This window comes from Panthera onca, chromosome A2 (genome assembly GCF_046562875.1).
Source record: "Panthera onca isolate mPanOnc1 chromosome A2, mPanOnc1 haplotype 2, whole genome shotgun sequence".
Lineage (NCBI taxonomy): Eukaryota > Metazoa > Chordata > Mammalia > Carnivora > Felidae > Panthera > Panthera onca.
This window is the reverse complement of record NC_138340.1, coordinates 12,484,674-12,508,842: the sequence shown is the minus strand read 5'-3', so window position 1 is coordinate 12,508,842 and position 24,169 is coordinate 12,484,674. Positions and strand designations below refer to the sequence as shown.

At 53.3% G+C, this 24,169-nt stretch overlaps 1 protein-coding gene across 4 annotated transcripts in view; it reads left to right on the top strand.

Moving 5' to 3' along the window:
* The window catches only part of MED26 (mediator complex subunit 26), a 52,564-nt gene extending 28,395 nt beyond the window's left edge, over positions 1-24,169 (top strand). For 3 of the 4 annotated variants that reach the window (XM_060630552.3, XM_060630550.3, XM_060630553.3), the window contains exons 2-3: positions 21,018-21,092; positions 21,723-24,169. In XM_060630552.3, the coding sequence (XP_060486535.1) occupies positions 21,027-21,092; positions 21,723-23,375 (1,719 nt within the window). In that variant the 5' untranslated portion in view covers positions 21,018-21,026 and the 3' untranslated portion in view covers positions 23,376-24,169. Of the gene's footprint in view, positions 1-535; positions 1,886-21,017; positions 21,093-21,722 lie in introns of those variants that run through there. The other variant, XM_060630551.3, reaches the window with a different exon arrangement.

Sequence of the window (24,169 nt, the reverse complement as noted above, 5' to 3'; positions counted from 1 at the left end):
GCAAGGGGCTCAGGGGAGACAGTGCTGCAGAGTTTGGCCTTTGGGGTCAGACCTGAGCCATGATGCTGGTATCTATCTCTCGGGCTTTGGGGACTTCAAGAGGGCACACATGTGACAAAGATGGTGGCTTAGAAGATGCTCTCAGAGGAGAGGAAAACCAAAGGGACTGAGGAGACTCAGGGCATACAAAGTTAGGGAGCCGTGGGGCGCCTGGGTGTCTCAGTCGGTAAAGCGTCCAACTTCGGCTCAGGTCATGATCTCACGGTTTGGGAGTTCAAGCCCCACGTCGGGCTCTGTGCTGACAGCTCAGAGCCTGGAACCTGCTTCAGATTCTGTATCTCACCCCCTCTCTCTGCCCCTCCCATGCTCGTGCTCTGTCTGTCTCTGTCTCTCAATAATAAATAAATGTTAAAAAAATTTTAAAAAGTTACGGAGCCATATGCAGGCACACTCAGACAAAACACCTGACACAGTTGGCTAAAGAGGTGGGCTCAGGCCCACCATATCTGGGGGTTGAAATGAGAGTGTAAAGAACACATGCTTGAGGGGTTAGTGCGGGTGGGTTTATTTGGAGGCGCAGTGCCTGCCAGAGGGGAGGGTAAGGGGGGCTAGCGGGCGTTGGGCTTGCCTCTTTCCAGGGGTGCTCCTGCTCCCAGCACACAAGCCTTGCAGGAGCAGGGTCCAACGAGCGGGGGCGGGGGGGTGCCCAGTGGCCCGTGGATACCCCGAGTGCCTCTGAGATGCGGAAGAAGAGCCTCCAGGTGGACGGTTGGAGTGTGGATGGAACACTGGGGCTTGCAATGCAGATACGAAGCACGTAAGGTGGGACCGTGCAGGAAGTCCAGGAAGCTCCAAGATGAGATGTGGAGACAGAAGCAAAGGATGTGGGGCTGGGGCTTGAGGAGCTCTGGGTGGAGGGAGATGAGGCCGCAGGGCGGGTGCCGGGACGAGCCGTGAAGAGAGAGCAGGGGAGGCAGAGCGGGCAGCCCCTCTTCAGCTCTGCTGACAGCTTGCCCAGGCAAAGCTGTTTGGGTGCTCGTTTGGGTGCTCGGTGGGGTGGCAGGTAAGCTCCTCTGTGGTGTTACCATAGGTTGCAGTCAGATCCCTCCTTCTCTCTCTTCCCCTAATTGCGCTCCTGCATTTTTTTGCTGTGGCCGACGTGTTTGGTTACCCAACTGTATGGTGAGGATGAAAAGGGGAAAAAACAGGCTCAAGAAAATACGTCAGAAAATAGGTTTAAAACATTGAGGAAGTGATGTTAGCAAATGATACGTAAAAGGAAATACGGTGCATTGTGAAATCCTCTTTGTTCCCAGTGCCCCTCAGTGTTCTTTGCCTGCGTGCACTTAAGACCAGGAAAAGCCGCTGCAGGGCTTGTCCCGGACTCCAGCCGGGACCCTGCTATCCTTGGACCTCGGTAAAGGGGACCACGGGACTCGCTGCGGGCTCTGTCCTCCGCTGGTCAGCCATGGGGTGGGCTCCTGGCCTCAGGGTCAGCTTGGCTGCTGCTTCCCCTCCTGTGAGATGCAGGTAGTTTGGAACAAGACAGGAAGTGCTGCGGGAGTCCGCGCCGGCCCAGTGAGGCCTCCAGCAGCGAAGGCTGGCAGGAAGCAGTTGATTCGGCTCTTGGTGGCATGTGGCCTCGGGAGCTGTCGTGACCCTCCACTGTGCCCTCATCCTTTACCAGCAACCTCCCACTCATCCGCCATGGCAAGCAGTGCCGCCACCCGGCAGATAATGCTGTCACCGCTGTCACCAAGCCACCGTGGTGGATTGTGATGTTTGGTTTCTCTGTTCCTTTTATGTCTGGCTTTGCAGAAACCTCACACGGCTTCTTCTCCTTCCTTATGTAACCCTTTGGAATAATTCCAGGGTTGCCAAGAAGGTAAGTTGGAGAAAATATTTGTGGTTGTGGTAACTTCCAGGCCACTGTATTGAAAACGAAAGATTCTCCCCAAAGCCCTTGAGTCCTGCTGAGCAAATACGCTTGCCCGGAGGAGCAGCAAAGTCTGTGCCGCCACAGCCTCAGGGGGCGGGGAATAGCCAGCCTCCTCCTGCTCTCGCCTTGGCTTTCCCTCTGCCTCCCCCCCGCCCCGGGCAGTGGTGCCTTTTGCCTTGTGGCAGGGGACTTGTGCTTTTCTCCTCGCGGGAGCCTGGCGGTAGGTGGAGTGTGGACGGGTGGGCATCTGCGGCAGAGGCAGCACCAGCTCGGTGCGGGCTGACCGGTCAAGTCCTGGGCGAGGTTCAGCTGAGTGTGAGGTGTGTGAGTTTTTATTTTAGTTGACTTAATGTTTTCAGAACTGAGGGTTTGGTGATGTTCTCACAGCTGCTACCTTTTGAACCAGGTATGTTCCTCCAAGGCAGTGGTATGTAAAGCAGTTGACTGGAACCTGGGAAGTATCCTCTCCCCTTGCGAAATGTCACTGGTGTTGTAATCGGACATTGGCCCAGCCCACAGAAGCTACTTGGTCCTTGTTGGAGCTGAAGCAGAATTCTTTCAGAAACCCTGGGTGACGGTGCTTCCTACTGTTTGCCTGCTGCCCCTTCTTTTCACCCTTCTTGTTGCTGCTGAGCCCCAGGTCACACTTGACAGTGCTAACTAAGGGTCTAGCTCAGCTGTCTGGAGGGAGAGTCAGGATTCCAGACAGATTTGGTCACAGGAGCTTAGTTCCCATTGGAGAAAACCGTGCAGAGGTGGGAGGGAAAAGAAACCTCAGACACATAGAGGCTATTTTCTTGTCAGGAGGATGGATACCAGTCGTTGCTCACGCCACTGTTTAGGGAAGAACAGACGGACTGTCGTTCGCCTAAGATTTTCTGTAGATGTTGGGGCGGCTGGGTGGCTCAGTCGGTTGAGTGTCCGACTTCGGCTCGGGTCATGATCTCACGGTCCGTGGGTTCGGGCCCCGCGTCGGGCTCTGTGCCTACAGCTCGGAGCCTGGAGCCTGCTTCCGAGTCTGTCTCTGTCTCTCTCTGCCCCGCCCCCACACGCACTCTGTCTCTCAAAAATAAAACTAATAAAAAAAAAAAAAGATTTTCTGTAGATGTTTGTGGCCATGGCCTTTCTTCCATGTGAGCATGGGAAGGCGGCCCCCTCCCTTGGGTCTCCGGTTGAAGAATGGCAAAACCGTGAGGACAGGCTGAGGAGGGCACATGTCCTTAAGTTCAGCCTTTGGTGGCTGCTAAGCCTTTGATTTCACAACCTATGAGACACTGTCACCGAGCTTCAGCCATAGTGTGTCCCCCTGAGGGCTGGGGCCCTGTTCTAAGCCACAGATCACCTATTTTAAGCCACAGTTCAGATTCACAGTCTGTTGGATGCACAGGTGTTTGTAGGGGCATGTAGAATGTCCCAGAAAGAAAAGCTGATGTTTATTGGTGCCTCCTGGAGCCTTGTTACATGCAACATCGAATTTGTTGTCTTTATGATACCGGTGGGATGACCAGGCGTGAGCCTCTTCATTTTAGTGAGGGGAAAAGGAACTTCCAGCTCCACCTTCCACCCCCAGGGAGGTCTGGGGGGGCTGATGCCTCCCCTGCAACGAAAAAGTGTTCTTGCTCTTTGCCTACTGCCCCTTCTTTTCACCCATCTTGTTGCATGCATCATCTCCCTCCACAGTTAAGTTTTACAGCTTTATTGAAGTAGAATTGACCTATAGTAAACTGCACGTTGAAAGTGTGTAATTTGATATTTTTTGACCTATATACCTCTGAGAAACTATCACCACAGTCAGGGTAATAAACATATCCATCATTTCCAGAGGTTTCTTTTTGCACCTTTGTAATCTTCCCTCTAGTCTATCTCAGTCCCAGGCAACTGCTGATCTGCTTTCTGTCACTGTAGAATTTGCTTGCCTTTCCTAGAATTTTGTGAAATCATGCACTGTGTGCTGTTTTTTGTTTTATTTTGGTCTGGGTTCTTCTTTCATTCAGCATATTTTCAGATTCGTGCATCTGAAAACTCTGTGTCAAGAGTTCATTCTTTTTTGTTGCTTTTTGAATGCTGAGCAAGATCCGTTACTTCATCCTATGGATATAGTACAGTTCACTTACCTACCCCCTGTGTTGATGGACTTCCGGGTTAAGAATCTGCCCACATGTCTTCTGAGGTGATTATACCACATGATAACTTCCAGCAGTGTATGAGAATTCCTGTCACTTCACATCTTGGCCAGCACTTGGTGTGGTCAGTCTTTTTCACGTTAGCTCTTCTAATAGTTTTGTAGTGATGGTTTTAAGCATTTTCCTAATGACTAATAATGCTGAGCATCTCTTCATGTGTTTATTTCCCATGCATGTCTTTTCTATGAAAGATTTGAATATTCAAACCACTTTTCCTTTTTTTTTTTTTTTTGGAATTGGGTTCTTTGCCTACTCATTGAGTTGAAAGAGGTTTTTTTAAATGTATTCTAGATGCAAGTCCATTCTTAGATATGTGATTCATATATATTTTCAACCTGTCTGTGGCTTGCCCCCCCCCCCTTTTTTCATAATAGTGTCACGTTTTGAAGAGCAAAGATTTTCAGTTTTGATGAAATCCACTTTATGTTTTCTCTAAATTTTATGCTTTTTCTGTCATATTTTTAGTCCTTCCCAAGCCCAAGGTCACTAAGATTTTCTTCCCGTGTTTTCTTCTAGATGTTCTATAGTTTTAACCCTTACATTTAGGTTTATGATCTATCTTGTGTTAATGTTTGTATATCTTGTGAGGTAGAGGTCAAGGATTTTTTACTTGTTTGCATATGGCTATCCAATTATTCTAACACTGTTAATTGAAAGATTATTCATTCCCCCATTGAATTGTCTTAATACCTTTGTTAAGAATCAGTTGACCATGAATGTGTGGGTCTGTTAATGGATTCTGTTCTATTCCCATTGGTCTGTTTGTCTGTCTTTACTGTTAGTACCACATTGTCTTAATTATAATCTTCTGATTTTTTTTTTTCCAATTTCTTGGCTATTCTAGGACCTGTGTGATTCCATATACGTTTTAGAATCAACTTACCAGTTTCTCTAAAAGACCCTGCTGGAATTTGGTTGGGATTGCATTGACTGTGTAGATCAGTTTGGGGGAGAAATGGCATCTTAACACGATTGACTCTTCCAGTCCATTAACTGTGTGTATCTCTCCGATAATTGATGCTTCTTTTAATTTTTCTCAGCCATATTTTGCACTTTTCACTGTTGAAGGCTTTCATGTCTTTTGTCAGATGTATCCTTAGGTACTTTATATTTTTAATTGCTATTATAAATGGAATTGGGGTTTTTAATGTTTATTTATTTTGAGAGAGAGCACATATGCAGGTGCATGCACAGGGGAGGGGCAGAGGGAGGAGAGAGAGACTGCCAAGCAGGCTCGATGCTCAGCACGGAGCCTCATGCGGGGCTTGATCTCACAAATATGAGGTCAGGACATGAGCTGAAATCAAGGGTTGGGTGTTGAACCAACTGAGCCACCCAGGTACCCCTGGAATTGGTTTTTTAAAATTTCATTTTCTGAATGAAAATGCATATAGAAGTACAGTCGAATTTTATATTGAACTTGTATCCTGCAGCCTTGCTAAATTCACTTGTTCTGGTAACTTTTTTGGAGATGCTGTAAGATTTTCAATATAGACTTCTGTTATTTGTGAATAAAGACCATTTTACTTCCTTCTTTCCAATCTAGATGTCCTTTTTGTTGTTGTTGTTGTTGTTGTTGTTGTTGTTGTTGTTGTTGTTGTTTTCCCCTTTTTCTTGCCTTATTACATTGACTGGAACCTCCTGACAAGACTGAATAGAACATAACCTTGTCTTGTACCTGTTAGGGGGAAACATGGAGCCATTCACCATCAAATATGATGTTAGCCGTGGATATTGTCAAAATACTTTGTCAGACCAAGGAGGTTCTCTTCTGTTGCTAGTTTGCTCAAAGTTTTTATCAGGAAGAAATGCCCAATTTGGTCAAATATTTTTTCCATATCTTTTGGAACAATCACAAGGCTTTTTCATTTTTAGCCTCTTAATATGGCAAGTTACTTTGATTTTAAAATGTTATCTGCCACCCCCCCACCCCCCCACCCCCCCCCCCACCCCCCCCCCCCAATTTCTAGTTTTCTTTGGTATCTTCTTTCCTGGGTTAGGCATGAAGACTTTCCTTACCTTAATTGTTCCATTGCCCTCCTTCAAGCCGGCTGTCGTTTTCTGCCCAGGTCACCTATATACTTGCTAATGGCCTGTTGCATGGAATCAGGCGTGGGCTGACTGCCCAGAATTAACAGCTTAGGTCAGAAATGAACCTGTGGCCAGGTGTTAATGGGTGCCCTGGCTTCCATGCTGGGGAAACAGCATAATACCTACTTGGGGGTGTGTGGCCTCAAAAGAGGCCATGGTATATGGTAAGAGACATATGCCCAGCACAGTGCTGGCCAGCAGTGCCCAGGCAGTAGGTGCTGCCTGCCTGTCTCTCCAGTAACGTTCAAGCTTCCTTCTTCTTGGGGACACTGAGCTGCGGAGTTACTCCTTCCCTGGAAGCCACAGAGCACACTTGTCCTCCCCAGACCTGCCCTCTGCCGGGGGCAGGAGTGTGTGGACACGTTCCTCTGTGAGCTTTGAAGCAGAGGTATGCTGTGTGTCCCAGGTAGCCGGGGCTTGTGCGGCAATTCTCTGCGGGACCTCAGAGTGGTCTGTGCCACTGTGGGGGAGCCAGGGACTGACTCTGCAGTGCCTTCTCCTCCTCTTCAACCCCGCAGCTCTGGCATCAGTTTCTGGGACAGGATGGCCTTTAAGATCATCCGGAAGGGCGCCGGTTGTGAGCTTTACATTTTACGGACTGCATGTGCAGTGATTGCATCTTAGTTACCCCTCACCCAGGTCCAGGAATAGAGCATTTGCTTCCCCAGAAGCCGCCCTTGCTCCCTGTCTAAGCAGCTCCCCATCCCCAGCTCCCCTGACTTTGGTCACCACTGAGAAGTTTTGCCTGCTTGGGAGCTTTCAATCCAATGTAGAATGCATTCTTTTCTACCGGACTTTTTCACTGGACACTGTTTTGAGATTTATCTTTAATGTTGTGCGTAGCAGCAGTTTGTTCATTCCACACTAAATGGATAGACCGTGATTTGGGCATCCATGATGCTGTTGACGGCCATTCAGGTGGTTTTTAGTTGGGGCTGTTCTGAATACGTTCTCCATGCGTGGGTGTTCACGTTTCTGTTGGGATGTGCCTCAGAGTGGAATCGCTGGGTCACGGGCTATGCGTGTCCATCCTTATATGACATTTGACACAATGTACAGATTCACCTTTCTGTTCCACGGGTGACTGTGTCCTTGGTTCTCTCCACGGTGGCCCTGTTACAGGACTGCCTGCTGAGAAAGTCCCTGTGCCCGCTGTGGTTCCTCCAGCTCCACACAGATACACAGAGCCCTTGAGCTGTAGGGCAATAGGTGAGGGGTCTTGGGCCTGATCACCTCCCAAGTGTAGGAGGTGACTCCTTTCTGAGCGCTACTGTGTGCCAGGCAGCATCCGGGACGTCCGTGTGTGTCTCTTGTTCACCTTCTAGGAGCCTGTAGGAAGCCTCTGTCATCCTCCCACTTAGAGGCTAAGGAAACAGCTGAGTGGGCTGGGTGGGTGGGTGGGCAGGATCAGAGGCCATCCACTGACCTCCGGTGCAGTCTTCCCTGGTGCTTTCTGCCCTGGAGCACTTGATATGGAGTTCATGGCCTAATGGGCTGAGGTGGTGTCCTGGCTGATGGCTACCATCCAGTTTAGGACAGGCACACCTTCCTTAGTTACGTTTAAACCCTGGTGGGTTTGCTGATCTCAGATTCCTATTTAAAAGGAGACGAGGGGGCACCTGGTGGCTCATAGGGTGGAGTGTCTGACTTCGGCTCTGGTCATGATCTCATGGTTTGTGGGTTCCGGCCCCTCATCGGGCTCTGCGCTGACAGCTGGGAGCCTTCTTGGGCTTCATTCTCTCTCCCTCTCCCTCCCCCACCCTCTCCCCCTCCCTCCTCTCTCCTCTCTCCTCTCTCTGCCCCAACCCCACTTGCATTTTCTCTCTCTCTCTCAAGATAAATAAATAAGCTTTAAAAAAAAATAAATAAAAGGAGACAAGAGCTCCTTGATACCTAACCCGGAGACTTGCCAAATGACTTAACCAGTGTGGCCCCCACTCAGGTTCTGGCAGTTCCTGTTGCTCTTTTCCTGTCCACCCAGCACAAGGAACGTGGTGACCTCGTGGGAGTGCTCAGGAAAGTGAGGGCCACCAGACCCTGAATGTTACGCACATGTTACACACTCTTACTGCTAACCAGGGATATCTTGGACTTCCTGTGTGGCGTGGTCACTTTTGCCCCGCCTACTCCTCCTTTTTAAAAGCACTCTCTGGATGTAGCCGCAGTTCCGGTCCCCCTGCACCTGGGCTCCTGGCCGCTCAGGTGAGCCTTGGTTGTGGTGCTTCCCTCTTGCTTCTGTTGTTGCCTCTGGCCGTCTCCATCCACACCTCAGGCCTGGGCCACACTTGCCTTCCTGCATACTCCAGGCCTGCCGTAGTTGCTTAGGAAGCAACTGCTGACTTGTTGGGGGAATTCTGGAGTATTCTTGGCTCCCAAGATCCTATAGCGGCCCAGGTTGGTAGACTGGTAGCCTGGCACCATGCTGGGCACTGCACTGCCTGAAGGGATCTTAGAGACCACAGAGCAGGCTGGTGGTGGGTAGGCAGGGTACACCTGACCTGGCCCCCCCCCCCCCGTAGGCACAGTCTCTCAGGACGGTGGTCGGCACACCCGTTCTGGGTCTGCAGAGATGATCTGTGGTTTTCCCAGCATTTCCCTCCGGCTTCCCTGCTCATGGGGAGGAGCTGGGCTGACTGGTGGCTGCTCTTGCTTCAGTCCAAATTGGGCCAACAGTAGAGGCCAGGTTCAGCCCCGTGGCATCTTTGCACAGCTCCCCCGCCTGGCCCTTTCCCGCCCAGCCCCACCACCGGGTGTTTCACGTGGCAGTGCTGGAGTGCACTCCTGTCACCTCGGTGGTTTGCTTAACGGTCTCTTGGAGGTTGGCCCCTATGAGTTCCTGTAAAGCTGGCTGGGTCTCGCTTTGGATTGTCTGTGTTCTCCATGCATGTGGGTCGAACGCTGTGGGTGCCCCTCCCGTGGGCATCGGGCCATTATGTCTGGCACAGCTGGTATTCTTCCTGGCTGTTCCTCTGGGAGTGCCAGAGGAACTCCTCTGGGAAGGAGAAACCCTGACCGGAGTGCTGTCTGTCGTCGGATGCTCTGCTACCTGGACCCCCCTGCAAACAAGTGCTCTGCTTGGCTTTCTGACTTTGCAGTTGTATCAGTGCAGGAACGAACCAGTTCACGGATGACACATTGAGAGCTCTTGTACTCTCAGAAGGGACCGGATCATAATGAGAATTGTGTGTGTCCTGTTGACCTGATTCAGAGGTCAGGAAAGTTTAAGTACATAGTTTCGCTGGAGAGAGCTGCTGAAATAAAAAGTAGGAGGGAGAGAGGAACATTTTGGGGACTGCTGCTGCGGGGAGAGTGCTGCCTCTCCTGCCCTCCCCACCCCCTCACCTGCTAGCCTCTCCCTCAGTGATGGAGGATGGCAGCCGCTCATGCTGGCCACTCATGCTGACGGGGAGCTCCGGCCACTGCCCTGGGCTTCCTTTTCCTGTGCTGTGCTGCTCGTGGGATGCAGGCTGCTTGGCTCACTCTCTGGGCCAAGGCTGGGGTTTCCATCCCCTCGGCTGAGTTGCAGCTGCAGTTACATGTTCTGGTCGTGGGTGCTCTGTGGGCTGTGAGTGTGACAATCAGGGCCATGCACGCAGTGGCCATGCTCCAGCTGTGGACGCTCCTGGGGAGCAGATGGGCCCCTCTGCTGAGGAAGTGCTTTTGTGCTTTTGCAAGTGTTGAGCTTGGCTGCTGCAGCTGGGACACAGCCCCCCCCCCCCCCATGTCCCTCTTCCTATAAAGAAGCCATGAATGAGAGAGATTTCACCCCTGTGGGTGCAAGGCTGCCACTGGGGGCCTGGCAGAAGAAGGCATCTTGGCCAGGCAGAGTGCAGATGACCTAAGGGAAGTTCCTCTTACTCCTGCTTGGCTGTGGAACCAGGCAGGGCACAGCAGGGCCAGGAGGATGCACCTTCCAGAGCCAAGAGGGAGGATCAAGCCACACTGACTTCTTTTCCTTCCTCAGGGAGACAGGGTGGGACATGGGCTGGGCTCAGCCAGGATCTTTGGGGGGTGCAGGTGCCACCATCTCTCGCACCAGCTCGCGGCAGAGGCAGTTTGAGTCACAGAAAGAATGACACCCGCCTGGGAACATGGTGTGCAGTACATCAGAAGCAGGAAGGCTTGTGTGCGCCATTGCTGGGGCCTAGCGGGAGGCAGGCTTGAGTGCTGTTGCCGTTTACCAAGTGGCCTGCTGCTTAGGGTGAACACTGGGGGTGAGCTGCAGCCCCTGTTTTGCTGGATAGGTGTGTGGGTCTCCCTGGCTCTAGGCTACCCTGGAGGGAAGGCAGAGGCAGCCCAGAGATGTGCTGGGCATGAGGGCACTGGCCCTGTGTGGCTCAAGAAACCATAACCTGTGCGTTTACTTGCTGGGGCAGGTTGGGGAGAGTATGTGGGCGGGATGCCAACGTCACCAGCCTGGTGGCATCTGGGTGCCCTCCTTCACCTCACCTAGTAAAGCACCTGTGTGTGATAGGCAGAGTCTATGCCAGGCTGGTATAAGACCACACTCCGCCACCTTCTAGCTGTGTGATGAACCTTGAATCTTTATTACCTTCTCAGACTCTCAGTTTCTTTATCTGTAAAGTGGGCTTTCAAGGGTGAAAAGCTAGAGAGCTCAGCTTCCTGGGGGAACCCAACAGCCCGATGAGAATCTGGCTTGGGTGGGCCTGCCCTGGCTCATTTCCGTTGGGCCCCACCAGTGCTCAGAGCTCAAGGAGCACAGGGTTTCCCCTTTGCCACCGTGGCTGCACACATCCAGCTTAATTCCTGAGAGACTGGGGATTTGAGACAGAGTGGGAACCCTTGATGCGTGGAGAACAGAATGGTCAGCCATGGGCTCAGAGACTCTGAAGCTTAGTGTCTCAGTTCCTGTTTCACATGGGGTTGGAAATCCCCCACAGGGTGCTAATTAATTACTCAGGGCCTGGGGTTTACCTGCATATCCCCTGAAATAGGGGAGGAGAAGCTGGTCAGGGGTGGGTGTACCCCACTGCACTGGCCCCAGCTCTGCACACAGATCCAGGGTCAGACCAGTGATCCTGTTCACAGAGCAACTTTCAGACATGTGATGAGGGCCAGTTAAAGTCTTTCCATTGGGTTTGGTTTTAAAGATGATTCCCTGTACCCTGCTGTCGGCAGGTTTTCTGAAGCCAGTTTGGTGTCCTGGACTCTGGAGAAGCCAGCGGCGTCCCCGGGTTTCAGAGGGCAGCCACAGGGCAGCGTGGGCCAGCTCTCCCTTCCCTGGGTTACTGTTGCCCTGGCCTGGCCCTGCTGTGAGGTGCTCCCTGAGTCTGACCTCCCCTGGCTTCTGACCTCAGGCCTGTGTGGACACGGACACTCTAGCATCCACGGATGGGCGAGGGCTTTGGCATGGCTTGGGGCTTGCCGTCACGTCAGAAGCCTAGGCCCCCTCTCGCTGACTTCTCCTTCCCTGGCCTCAGCACCCTGGGAACGCAACCACAGAACCTGCCCTCTCCGTGGGCACGGCAATCCCCAGCTCTCTGGAGAGCCCCCCAGGAAGCTGTTTGTCCCATGTCTGGGCGGGTGCTCTCCTGGACCCTGCGGCATCTTCCCTATCTGAGGGCAGAGAGCAGGTCTGGATGCAGGAGGAGTTCTGGCTCTCTGGGCTCTTTGCAGGGAGGCATGGACCCACCTCGGGAGAGCAGACCCCAGACCCCTTTCCACTCTAGTAGGAGTGTTTACACCGAGTCCGTCGAGCAGCAGCTCAGCAGCCTGCGGGGGGCTTGGTGAGGAGCTCCAAAGATCGCACCAGGTAGAACATACCCAGTAGTTTGAAGAGCTTGAGGGGGCCAGAGACAGGCTCACTGTGGGGGGAGACGGCATCCCAGCAGCCCTCGGCCCCTCTGCCCATGCAGGTGCCGGGTGGTGCAGTGAGAAGCCACCGTGTGGAATTGAAAAACAAGTATCTGTTCACTTCATCTCCGCACCGCTGCCAACTGCCGTCTCATTCCAGACCCAGTGAAATCTTCCACGTGTTAGGAAATGGGTGTAGTTTGTAACCTTTTAGATTTGTGGCAGGTTTCAAACATAAAAGTAGAGAGAATAACGTAACCGTGCCCCTGCTCCAGCAGGTACCGATTTAGAGCCAATCCGCACTGCTTCATGTCGTCCCCTTCTGCGCCCCACATCCAGGGGGATTTTGTAGCAGATTCCAGGGTGCCTCGTTTCTTCACTAAATACTCTAAAGCGTGTCATAAAAAGATGAGGATGAGCAGTGTGCCTTTAATGGTTCACACAGCGCAGTGTGCTGCGGCGTGCGGTGCACGTTCCTCGTTGCTCCCACTTGACCGTGGGTGTGGGAGGACGGGGGCGTCACCAGCCTCAGGCCTGAGCAGTGTGGGAGCGTCCTGCGCTCCGTGGTCCAGACTCGCACCCAGGCCGCTGCTGCGGGGTGCCGTCCTCTCCTTTGGACTGTCGCCTGTGCGTGTCCAGACCCCCTTCTTCCTGTTCACCGTGAGTCGAGCAGCTTGGCTGCCGGTGACTTGGCGTGCCCTGAGGGCCCCCCCAGGAACCAAGGCCTTTCTGCTTCCTTTGTGCCTGTTCTTGGTTCTCATGCGGTGGGAAGTCCCCATAAGAGCCCTGGGAACTGGGTTGGTGCCGAGGAGCATGTGTCCCTGGGGTGGCCCGTAGGTGTGAGGGAGGATGTGTTTTCTTTCTCCGTATGCCGGAGTTGGGAGGCACCTTGTTTAGGGGGTGCCTGTGTATTTGATGCTGGAGACGCTGGCTGGCACAGCTGTCTGTGTGACGTTGACTTTCCTGTCTTATCGAGGATACCTGATTGTGCCTGTCAGCCTCCAGTCTAGGATCCGAAGGCACTCCGTGAGATACTTAAGGAGTCACTTCCACCAGTAATCACCTGCCGACTTCCTGCCCTGCCTTGGAACAGACCTCTGGGGTCCTGTCTGTGCCACCACTGCCCAGCCTTCCCAAGCTGCCCTGCCTGCTCCTTGCACTTCCAGAGTAGTCCTCCCCCAATTCTGACACCTTCCTTGCCCAACTGCCATGTGCACAGGGTGGGGCAACCACCACCACCACCCTGTGGGCTCCTTGGCCGGGTGATTAATTGTTTCCAATAAAGAGGGTGGTCTTACAGAGAGTAAATGGGCTTGGAATGGTGAGCAGCTCACATGGGCAGTCATCATCGGTAGAAAGGGGAGGTGACACTCGGCTTCATTAATTGTTAAGGAAATACAACTTAATCTGCATCTATTGAAGGAACCTTAATGAGAAAATGAGAGACTTCGGGCGCTCAGACATCCTTCATTTACGAATTCCGCCCCTTTTGGGAAAGCCCTTTGGCAGGTGGTTTTGAGAGGTGTTCTTGTTTTTGTTGAGAATGAATCCCAGGGGAGATAGCCAGAGCAGGAAAGGGCCACCGGTGCAGGTGCGCCAGGCTGTTCCTGACAGCAAGAGGTTTGCACGTGGCCCTGGGACGCTGGCCTGCACAGCTGCCCAGAGCCTGCCTTGAGGTTCAGGAGTGTATGGAACCCAGGGCTCTAAATATACCAGGGTGAAGTCACTGGGGTGGAGACAGGCCATGTGGCAAGCCCAGGACCCTATCAGGGCTGGAATCCCCGGGCTGGGGACAGGGAGAGGGCGGCCTCGCTGTCCCTGTGGTACCGGCCTCCTCACTGCCCCGTCTCCTCTTGCTCAGGGTCCCTGTCTGTGGCGCATCAAAGGCATGTAAGTGATGGAGTGTCTCCTCTCAGACCCCTTCCCTCAGTGCAACTTGGAGTAGGTTTTGGGGGCCATCCAGATGTGTTCCCGGACACAGCCCTGAATGAAAACACTGCGAGGGGAGGCCTTTGTTGCCAGCGTGCAGATTGGACCCCGCGGCACAGGGGCAGCTTTGTGGGAGCTCCGACAGGCAGAGTGAGGGCCACTGTTGTTGCTGAAGAGACACCAGGAGGGGCACCTGAGTGGCTCAGTCGGTTGAGCATCCGACTTTGGCTCAGGTCATGATCTCACGGTTCGTGCATTTGAGCCCCGCGTCAGGCTCTGTGCTGACAGCTCAGAGCCTGGAGCCTTGTTCGGGTTCTCTCTGCCCCTCATTCTGTCTCTCTCAAAGGTAAATAAACATTTAAAAAAAAAAAAAAAAAAAAAAGACACCAAGAACTTGAGGTGGCAGGTGGAGGTGACAGCCGCCTTCAGCTGCACAGAAGGCAGATCAGAAAAGCCGAGGAATGCATGTGGCCAGCAGAGTAAAAGCCCCAAAGGATGTCTACATCCTAGTCCCCAGAACCTGGCCACGTGGTACCTTGTGTGGCAGAAGGGACTCTGTGGGTGTGAAGGGTACATACCTGGAGTATCGAGGTGGGCCCAGCCTCATCAGATCCTCAGAAGTAGAGACCCTTGCCTGGCCGGGTCAGAGAGGTGCAGTGTGAGGACGTGGTGCTGTGGCAGATGTGGGAAGTGAACTGAGATGCCGTGAGCTGGGGAATGCAGTGCCCTCTAGAAGCTGAAATGGCCTTCAGTGCCAGCCAGCCAGCCAGCCAGCAGGAAAAGGGAGCCCTCAGTTCTACAGCAAGGAGGCGTAATCCTGTCAACACGGAAAGGAATAGGAAACGGCCTGGAGAACTTCCCTGAAAGGAGGGCGGCTTGCCTACCCTCCTGTGCTGGGTCTCAGCACAGGGCGACCTGAACCACATTACTGTCCGTCCCCCCCCTCACCCCAAACTGACATGATATATATACGCATGTTGTTTAAGCCTCTCCTTCCGTGATCATGTGCATCCTTTTGGCAACAACGGGAAACTGATACACCACAGTACCGGCAAGGACTGGGAAACAGGCTTTCCCGCCTTCCTCTCCTATAGTGGGCCTGGAATTGGAGCCGCCTCCCCGGGGGCTAATTACAATCCTTCCCGGTCCTTGTGCCAATAGCCCCTCTAGCAGTTTGTGTGTTAGCCCAGGATCTCCTCTAGTAAAGGTAGGGATTGCAACCTTGTTTGTAACAGTAAGTGGAAAAGGGGGGACACAGCTCTGCTCAAGTACCCCCCCCACACACACTGGAAGCAAGAGGGAAGGGGGGATGTCTGCGATGCTGGTTGTTTCTGATGTTAGTGAGAAAAGCAAGGCATAGAATCACGTTTTGCTTTGTTGTTGTTGTTTTTAATGCGCGGTAAGTGTATATACAATGCAAGGAATGTTTTTGGAAACCTACAGGGAACCGTGGTGGTGGTGGCTGGGTGGGACATGTACCTTTCCTCGTGCCCTTCCCGTTCGCCTGCATGCTCCGTCCAGTGTGTGTGGGCATGTGATGGGCTCACTGTGTGATCTTGGAAGGGAGCGGGGGCTTCCTCCGGGCATACGGGCTCCCCCAGCCGGCCAGCCCACCCAAACCTGCAGCTGCTGGGGGTTGTTGAGCTGAGGGAGTTCTTCACCTCTTCCAGAGCTGCGTCCTTCACTGGGCACGCTTTGTCAGTGCTCCCGGGCTGTTTGCCTCTTGAGGTAAGTGGAAGTTCTCAATCTCGATGAAGCCCAGTTTGTCAGGCTTTTTTCTTGGGCAGTTACTGCTTTGGGGGGTCTTAAGAAATCTTTGTCTACCCCAAGGTTGCAAAGATAGTCTCCTGTTTCTTCGAGAAGACTTAAGAGTTTTTGCTTGAGTGTGTGTGTGTGTGTGTGTGTGTGTATTTTTTAAGTAAGCTCTATGCACAACATAGGGCTCAGACTCGTGACCCCAAGACTAAAAGTCACGTGCTCTACCAACAGAGCCAGCCAGGGGCCAAGTCTGACAAATTTTAAATTTAATTTGTGACTTTGCTCTGATGTTTGGTGTAAATGGAATCATGCAGTCTGTATGTTCTGTGACTTCACTCCCCGTGGTCTGAGATTTGTCTTGTCGATGCACTGAAACTACAGTTGATCATTTCTGTTGCTCTTGGAATTTTCATTCTGTTCTGTTGACTCTTGGAAGACATTGATGTCATAACGTTTGACCACCTGACCTGCACCTTCGTGTGCCTTCTCCTGTCTGTAAAATGTGGTGGTAATAGTACCTTCCCCACGGGGTGGTTACGTTACACAAAGCAGGGCTGTGTGAAAACACATCGTATGGAGGGGGCATGCAGTGGCTGGGTCAGATCTGCAAACAGGAGACCACCAGACAAAGCCCATCCCTCCCCGGGCTTGGCTGGGCCCCTGAACTACCTAGTACCATCAGATACCATTTCTGCCGGTTGGTGGGCACGTCTGCAGGGCAGCTGCTCGTGGCTTCTGGAGAGAGCTGGGCACAGGTGCTGCAGTTTCCCATTCCGCCGGTGCCTGTTCATGTCTCCTGGGCCAGGTTCTCTCTGTGTTCCAGATACAGATCCTCACGGCACTGTGGCATCTGTCATCTCCCCACTTTGTGATTTTTTGGTGTCTCTGGATGAACTCTAAAGGTCTTGCTAATGTAACCAAACCGATCGGATGATTGTGTGCAGGCACGCAGGGATACTGTGGGGTGGGTTCCAGACTGCCGAAGTAAAGCAACTGTCGCGGTAAAGGGAGGCCAATGAATGCTTTGGTTTCCTGGTGCATATATAGTAAAACCTTGGACTGCAAGTAACTTATTCTGTGAGTGTTCTGCAAGATGAGCAAACATTTCTAATAAATTGTAACTTGATAAATGATGTCTTGCAATACAAGTAGTATATGACGCTGGATGTCACATGAGCACAACTGAACCAATGGTTCTTGAAATTCACTTGGATATATGAGTGTTTTGGATTACAGGCCATGTTACTGGAATGGAATTATGCTTGCAGATCAAGGTTTTACTGTAGATGTTAGATTCACACTGTACCGTAGTCTGTTAAATGTTCAAGTAGTATTACGTCTAAAAAAAAAAAAAAAAAAATGTACATACCTTAATTAAAAATACTTTATTGCTGAGCCACCTGGGTGGCTCAGTCAGTTGAGTGTTCAACTGTTTTTGTTTTTTTTTTTTGACGTTTATTTATTTATTTATTTTTTTTTTTTTTTTAATTTTTTTTTTTCAACGTTTTTTATTTATTTTTGGGACAGAGAGAGACAGAGCATGAACGGGGGAGGGGCAGAGAGAGAGGGAGACACAGAATCGGAATCAGGCTCCAGGCTCTGAGCCATCAGCCCAGAGCCTGACGCGGGGCTCGAACTCACGGACCGCGAGATCGTGACCTGGCTGAAGTCGGACGCTTAACCGACTGCGCCACCCAGGCGCCCCGACGTTTATTTATTTTTGAGAAGAAAGAGACAGAGCATGAGAGGGGGAGGAGACAGAAAGAGGGAGACACAGAATCTGAAACAGGCTTCAGGCTCTGAGCTATCAGCACAGAGCCTGATGTGGGGCTCGAACTCCCAGACCGCAAGATCATGACCTGAGCTGAAGTAGGAGGCTTAACCGACTGAGCCACCCAGGCGCCCATGTGTCCAACTCTTGATTTCGGCTCAGGTCATGCTCTCATGGTTCATGGGATCTCAAGGTCCATGGGTTCATGGAGCCTTGGGATTCTCTCTCTCTCTCTCTGCCCCTCCCCCGCTTGTGCACCTGTGAGTGCATGCGCCCACTGTCCCTCAAATAAAATTTGGGGGGCACCTGGGTGGCTCAGTCGGTTAAGCGTCCGACTTCAGCTCAGGTCATGATCTCGTGGTTCGTGAGTTCAAGCCCTACATCAGGCTCTCTGCTGTCATTGCAGATCCTCTGTCCCCCTCTCTATCAGCCCCTCCCCCCGCTCACACTCTCAAAAATAAACATTTTTTAAAAATAAAATTAAATAAAAATTTTAAAAACTTAAAAAATACTTTATTGCTAAAAAGAATGCTAATCATCATCTGAGCCTTCTGCGAGTCGTAATCTTTTTGCTGGTGGAGGGTCCTGCCTCCACGTGACGGCTGCTGACTGATCGGGGTGGTGGTCGCTCACGGCTGGGGTGGCTGTGGCAGTGTCTTAAATAAGACAGTAGTAAAGTTGGCTGCATCGAAGGAGCCCTCCTTTCACGAGCGACTTCTCTGCAGCATGCGATGCTGTTTGGTGGCATTTCACCCACGGTGGGACTTCTCTCAGAATCGGAGTCCGTCCCCTCAAATCCCGCTGCTGCCGCCCCCTCCACTCTGCCTCTGTGACGTTCTGAACCCTGTGTCGTCGTTCTAACAGTCTTCACAGCATCTTCACCAGGAGCAGATTGCAGCTCAAGAAGCCTGCTTTCCTCGTCCGTTAGAAGCAACTCCTCTTCCGTTCAAGTTTTGTCACGAGATCGGAGCACTGCAGGCCCATTGTCTTCAGGCTCCACTTCGGATTCTAGTTCTCTTGCTCTTCCCACCACACCTGCGGTTACTGCCCCCACTGAAGTCTTGAACCCTCAAAGTCATCCGTGAGGGCTGGGATCCACTGCTTCCGAACTCCTGGTCACGTTGATATTTTGACCTCTTCCCATGAATCACAGATATCCTTAATGGCAATGTAGAATGGTAAACCCTTTTGGAAGGCTTTCAGTTTACTTTGCCCAGATCCAGCGGCCTTACAAAATGTATTTCTTAATAAGACTTGAAAGTTGAAATTACTCCTTAATCCATGGGCCACAGAATGAATGTTATGTCAGCAGGCATGGAAACCACGTGAATCTCTTGCACATCCCTGTCAGAGCTTGTGTGTGACTGGGTGTGTTGTCAGTGAGCAGTCATATTTATTTTTATTTTTTTAAATTTTTTTTGATCAGTCATATTTTTAAAGGAATCGTTTTTTTGGGGCAGTAAGCGTCAACAGTGGGCTTAAAAGAGTCTGTAAACCATGTTGTAAACAGATGTGCTGTCCTCCAGGCTTTGTTGTTCCATTTCCAGAGCACAGGCAGCGCCGATCACTCTGAAGGGCCCCAAGATTTTCCAAATGGTAAATCGGCCCAGGCTTCAGCTTAGTCACCAGCTGAATTAGCCCCCAGTAGGAGTCAGCCTGTCCTTTGAAGGTAGGCATTGACTTCTCCTCTCTAGCTCTGAAAGTCCTGGATGGCATCCTCTTCCAATAGAAGGCCGTTTGGCCTCCGCTGAAAATCTGTTGCTTGGGGCGCCTACATGGGTTATTTAGCTCCGTTAGTTATGGTGGACTCTTGATTTCGGCTCAGGTCGTGAGCTTGCAGTTCATGAGACTGAGCCCACAACAGGCTCCATGCTGACCGTGCGCGGAGCCTGCTTCTGATTCTCTCTCCCTGACCCTCCTCCACTCGTGCTCAAAATAAATACACTTCCAAAAATTTTTAGAGAAAACAAAGTCTGGTTTAGACTGCGACCACCTTCGTGAATGATCTCGGCTAGATCTTCTGGATCACTCGCTGCAGCTTCTGCGTCTGCACCTGCTGCTTCGCCTTGCGCTGCCGCGTCAGGGGCGGTGGCGTCTTTCCTGGAACCTCGCGACCCGACGTGTGTCTGCTAGCCTCCAACGTGAGAGCTTCCTCACCTCTCTCGGCCTTTGTAGAATTACAGGGTTAGGGCCTTGCTCCGGACGAGGCTTCGGCTTAAGGGAACGTCGTGGTGGTTTGACCTTCTGTCCAGACCTCAAACTTCCTCCACATCAGCAGTAACACAGTTTTGCTTTCTTATCACTCGTGTTTGTTCACCGAAGGAGCACCTTAATTTCCTTCAAGAACTTTTCTTTGCCTTCACAACCAGGCTAACTGACGCAAGAGGCCTACCGGCTTCCAGCCTGCCTCAGTTTCCGGCACGCCTTCCCCTCTAGTGTAATCCTTTCTAGCCTTTGATTTCAAGTGAGAGACATGCTACTCTTTATCTCACTTGAACACTTAGAGGCCAGTGTCGGATTGCCAGTTGGCTTAATTTCAAGACTGTTGTGTCTCGGGAAACAGGGAGGCCCAAGGAGAGGAGAGAGATGGGGAAGGGCTGGGCAGTGGGGCAGGCGGAACACACACAGTATCACGGAGTTCGCCCTCTTGTGTGGTGTGGTTTGTGGCACCCCAAAACAACTACAGCAGTGACATCAAGAATTGCTAATCACAAGGGCGCCTGAGGGGCTCAGTCGGTTAAGTGTCTGCCTCTTGGTTTCACCTCAGGTCATGATCTCTCATGGTCTCCTGAGTTCAAGCCCCACGTCGGGCTCTACTCTGGCAGCCTGGAGCCTGCTTGAGATTCTGTCTCTCCCTCTCTCTCTGCCCTTCCCCCACTCACACTGTCTCTGTCTGTCTCAAAATAAATAAATACTAAAAATCACTGGCCACAGATCACCATAACAAATAATAATAATAATGAAAAAGTCTGAAATGTGAGAATTACCAAAATGTGACACAGACACGAAGTGAGCAGATACTTTTGAGAAAATGGCCCCAATAGACTTGCTCGATGCAAGGTTGCCGCACACCTTCAGTTTGTGAAAGACACAGTATCTGTGAAGTGCACTAAAGCTAAGAACACTGCAAGGAGGAATGCCTGAATGGATCTTTTAAGCTTAGTGTTTTGTTTGCTAAATCCTTCAGCATCCTGGCACCCCCCCCCACCCCATGAGGTGGCAGGGCTGAGCACATCTCCCATAGCAAGAGCAGATCCTAGCTCATACATGTCACAAGTCTCAGCTTTGTGACAAGCACCTGGGCAGGTGGGCATGACCGTGGATGGGCTTCTGGTAAACTGTACCCCATGCACTAGAGGAGGTGGATGGGGGTGACCACTGGGCGCCTTGTTGGCCTTAGGAGCAGGTAGGAGGCTGCATGGGGCGAGGGCTCTGGTGTTACTGACTCCACTGGCTCTTGGGGACGCAGAGGCCAGAGTGGGCTAGGACAGAGAGAAGGGCAGAGGTCTGACAAGTGGCTCTTGTTTTGTAGATCCGGAACATGGTGGCGGTGCTGGAAGTCATCTCCAGCCTGGAGAAATACCCCATTACCAAAGAGGCGCTGGAGGTGAGTGTCCCCGGCATCCAACGCTGGGAGGAGCCGGGTGGGCCGGGCCCAGGCTTCCCCAACCCGAGGACTTGCGAGTGCCGTGTGGCGGGGTGCTGCACCCCCGCCCCCCAACCTGTGCTGTGCCAAAAGCCACGTCTTCCTCTGGGTAGCGTGGGAATTGGGTAGCCTTAGTTCCCTGGCTGGGGCCCGTTCCTGCACAGGGTGTCTGTCACGCTGCGGGGCCGGCTGGGAGGCACGCCTGGGGGCATCTCCGGTGAGCCAGGCTGGCTCCATCCCTCCTTTCACTGTTGCCCTGGCCATAGAGCGCTCTCACTCAGAGAGCTTCCCTGGCAAAGTGCTCTTGCACTGGCCTTGACGGTCCCCAGTCTCCAGGTGCCGGGAGCCTGTGGGATGGTGCTTCTGAGATGCCACCTGGGGCCCTAAGGCTTGAGGACTAAATTTGAGAAGGTAGATGTCACAAAGGACCCCCAAATCCCTATGGGTTTTGTATCCAGGAATTCTGTGATGGAAGGGTCAGTGGGGTTAGTCCAAAGACCAGGGGGGCCCTTCCCACGGTTTCCGGCTCTGCTCCCTTTTCACGGGGACTTCCTGTCCCAGAAGCGTGTCATCGTCCCTCTCTGGTTGCAGGAAACTCGACTTGGGAAGCTCATCAACGACGTCCGCAAGAAGACGAAGAACGAGGAGCTCGCCAAGCGGGCCAAGAAGCTGCTGCGGAGCTGGCAGAAGCTCATCGAGCCCGTGCACCAGAATGAGGCGGCGCTGCGGGGACTGGCGGGGGGCGCCGGCTCCGCCAACGGGGGTGCTCACAACTGCCGGCCAGAGGCGGGGGCGGCCGGCACGCCCAAGAGCATCCACGACCTGAAGAACCGCATTGACCTCCAGAGGCTGCGGGGGCATCGGCTGGACAGGCTGGGCAGCCGCAAGCGCCGGGGAGACCAGCGTGACCTCGGCCACCCCGGGCCACCTCCCAAGGTCTCCAAGGCGAGCCACGACTCCCTGGTACCCAACTCCTCCCCCCTCCCCACCAACGGGATCGGCGGGAGCCCCGAGAGCTTCCCCGGCCCCCTGGACGGCAGCGGGCACCCGGGCCCCGAGGGTGGCCGCCTGGAGCACGGCGAGAACGACAAGCACGGCGGCAAGATTCCCGTCAACGCGGTGCGGCCGCACACCAGCTCCCCGGGCCTCGGCAAGCCCCCCGGGCCCTGCTTGCAGACCAAGGTTGCGGTGCTGCAGCAGCTGGACCGGGTGGACGAGACTCCGGGCCCCCCCCACCCCAAGGGGCCGCCTCGCTGCTCTTTCAGTCCCCGGAACTCACGGCACGAGGGCTCCTTTGCCCGGCAGCGGAGCCCGTACGCGCCCAAGGGCTCCACGCCCAGCCCCTCTCCGCGGCCCCAGCCGCTTGACGCCACGCAGGTGCCGTCGCCGCTTCCGCTGGCCCGGCCGTCCACGCCCCCCGTGAGGCGGCTCGAGCTGCTGCCCAGCGCGGAGAGCCCGGTGCGCTGGCTGGAGCAGCCCGAGGGCCACCAGCGGCCGGCAGGGCAGGGCTGCAAAGTGGGGCTGGCGCCGGCCGAGCCCCTGCTGCCCCGGGCCGGCTTCTCCCCAGACTCCTCCAAGGCGGACAGCGACGCTGCCTCCTCTGGCGGCTCGGACAGCAAAAAGAAGAAGAGGTACCGGCCTCGTGACTACACGGTGAACTTGGACGGGCAGGTGGCCGAGGCGGGCGTCAAGCCCGTCCGGTTAAAAGAGCGGAAGCTCACCTTTGACCCCATGACCAGACAGATCAAACCTCTGACCCAGAAAGAGCCAGTGCGGGCTGACAGCCCCGTGCACACAGAGCAGCCCAGGACAGAGCTGGACAAGCCCGAGGCCAAGGCCAGCCTCCAGAGCCCTTTCGAACAGACGAACTGGAAGGAGCTGTCGCGCAACGAGATCATCCAGTCCTACCTGAGCCGGCAGAGCAGCCTGCTCTCCTCGTCGGGCGCGCAGACCCCGGGCGCCCACCACTTCATGTCCGAGTACCTGAGGCAGGAGGAGAGCACCCGGCGTGGGGCCAGGCAGCCGCACGTGCTGGTGCCTCACAGCGCGCCCACGGACCGCCCGGGGCTGAGCCGCGAGGTCACACAGGACGATCTGGACAGAATCCAGGGCCACCGGTGGCCTGGGGTGAACGGGTGTCAGGACACACAGGGTAACTGGTATGACTGGACGCAGTGCATATCGCTCGACCCGCACGGCGACGACGGGCGGTTGAACATTCTGCCTTATGTCTGCTTGGACTGAGCGGCCCGGCGGCCTCTAGGTGCGTTCCCACCTTGCAGTCAGCACGGCGGGCGGGCTGCCCCCAGTGCTTGGGAAGCCGGGGAGTCCGGCCCGGGGCGGAGGGAGGGGGCGGGAGTCTCGAGGTCTCTCCGAGCCCTTCCCTCAAAATTCTCCTTCTTTTGTGAAATGCTGCTACCAGTTTACTAACAAAATTGCAAAGGAAGGACCGTGTGGAAGGAAGGCCGGCAAAGTGAGTTCAGAACTCTATAGCGAACCAGCTATAAAAAGCGTCAGTTCCCCACCCCGGAAGCGGTGTGGACACTTCCCAGCACCTGTAAGCTGGGACCTCAGTTGCAGGCAGGCACAGAAAACCTGTGGGAGAGGTTACCTTTAAACACAGCAACAGAAGCACGCATCTCATCCATTTGCGTTTTCTTTTTCCAAATTTGGCCCTGAGTATGTGAGGCAGTGGGTGTACGTGCACCATGGCCTCTGTTTGCACCCCCACCGGCCAGTGCTTCAGTTACAGTGCTAGAAGCTCGGCAGCTGCAGCGGGCCAGCTGGCCGGCTGCTATGACCTGCGCTCCGTGGGCATCCACACATTTTTATCTGGTTTCGGTTAAGACCCGGTTTTGAAAAAAATGCTGCAAAAATTTAAGTGTTCTAGGAGTTTATTTTATCCGCCTTTTCCATCTGACCATCAGCCAAATAAGTTTCCTTTCTTTCTCCCTTTTCGTTTTCCCCTTCCTGCACATATCTTGAAAAGTTCACCTTTCCAGATTCCCCCCCTCCCCACCCCCACCCCAAAGACAAAA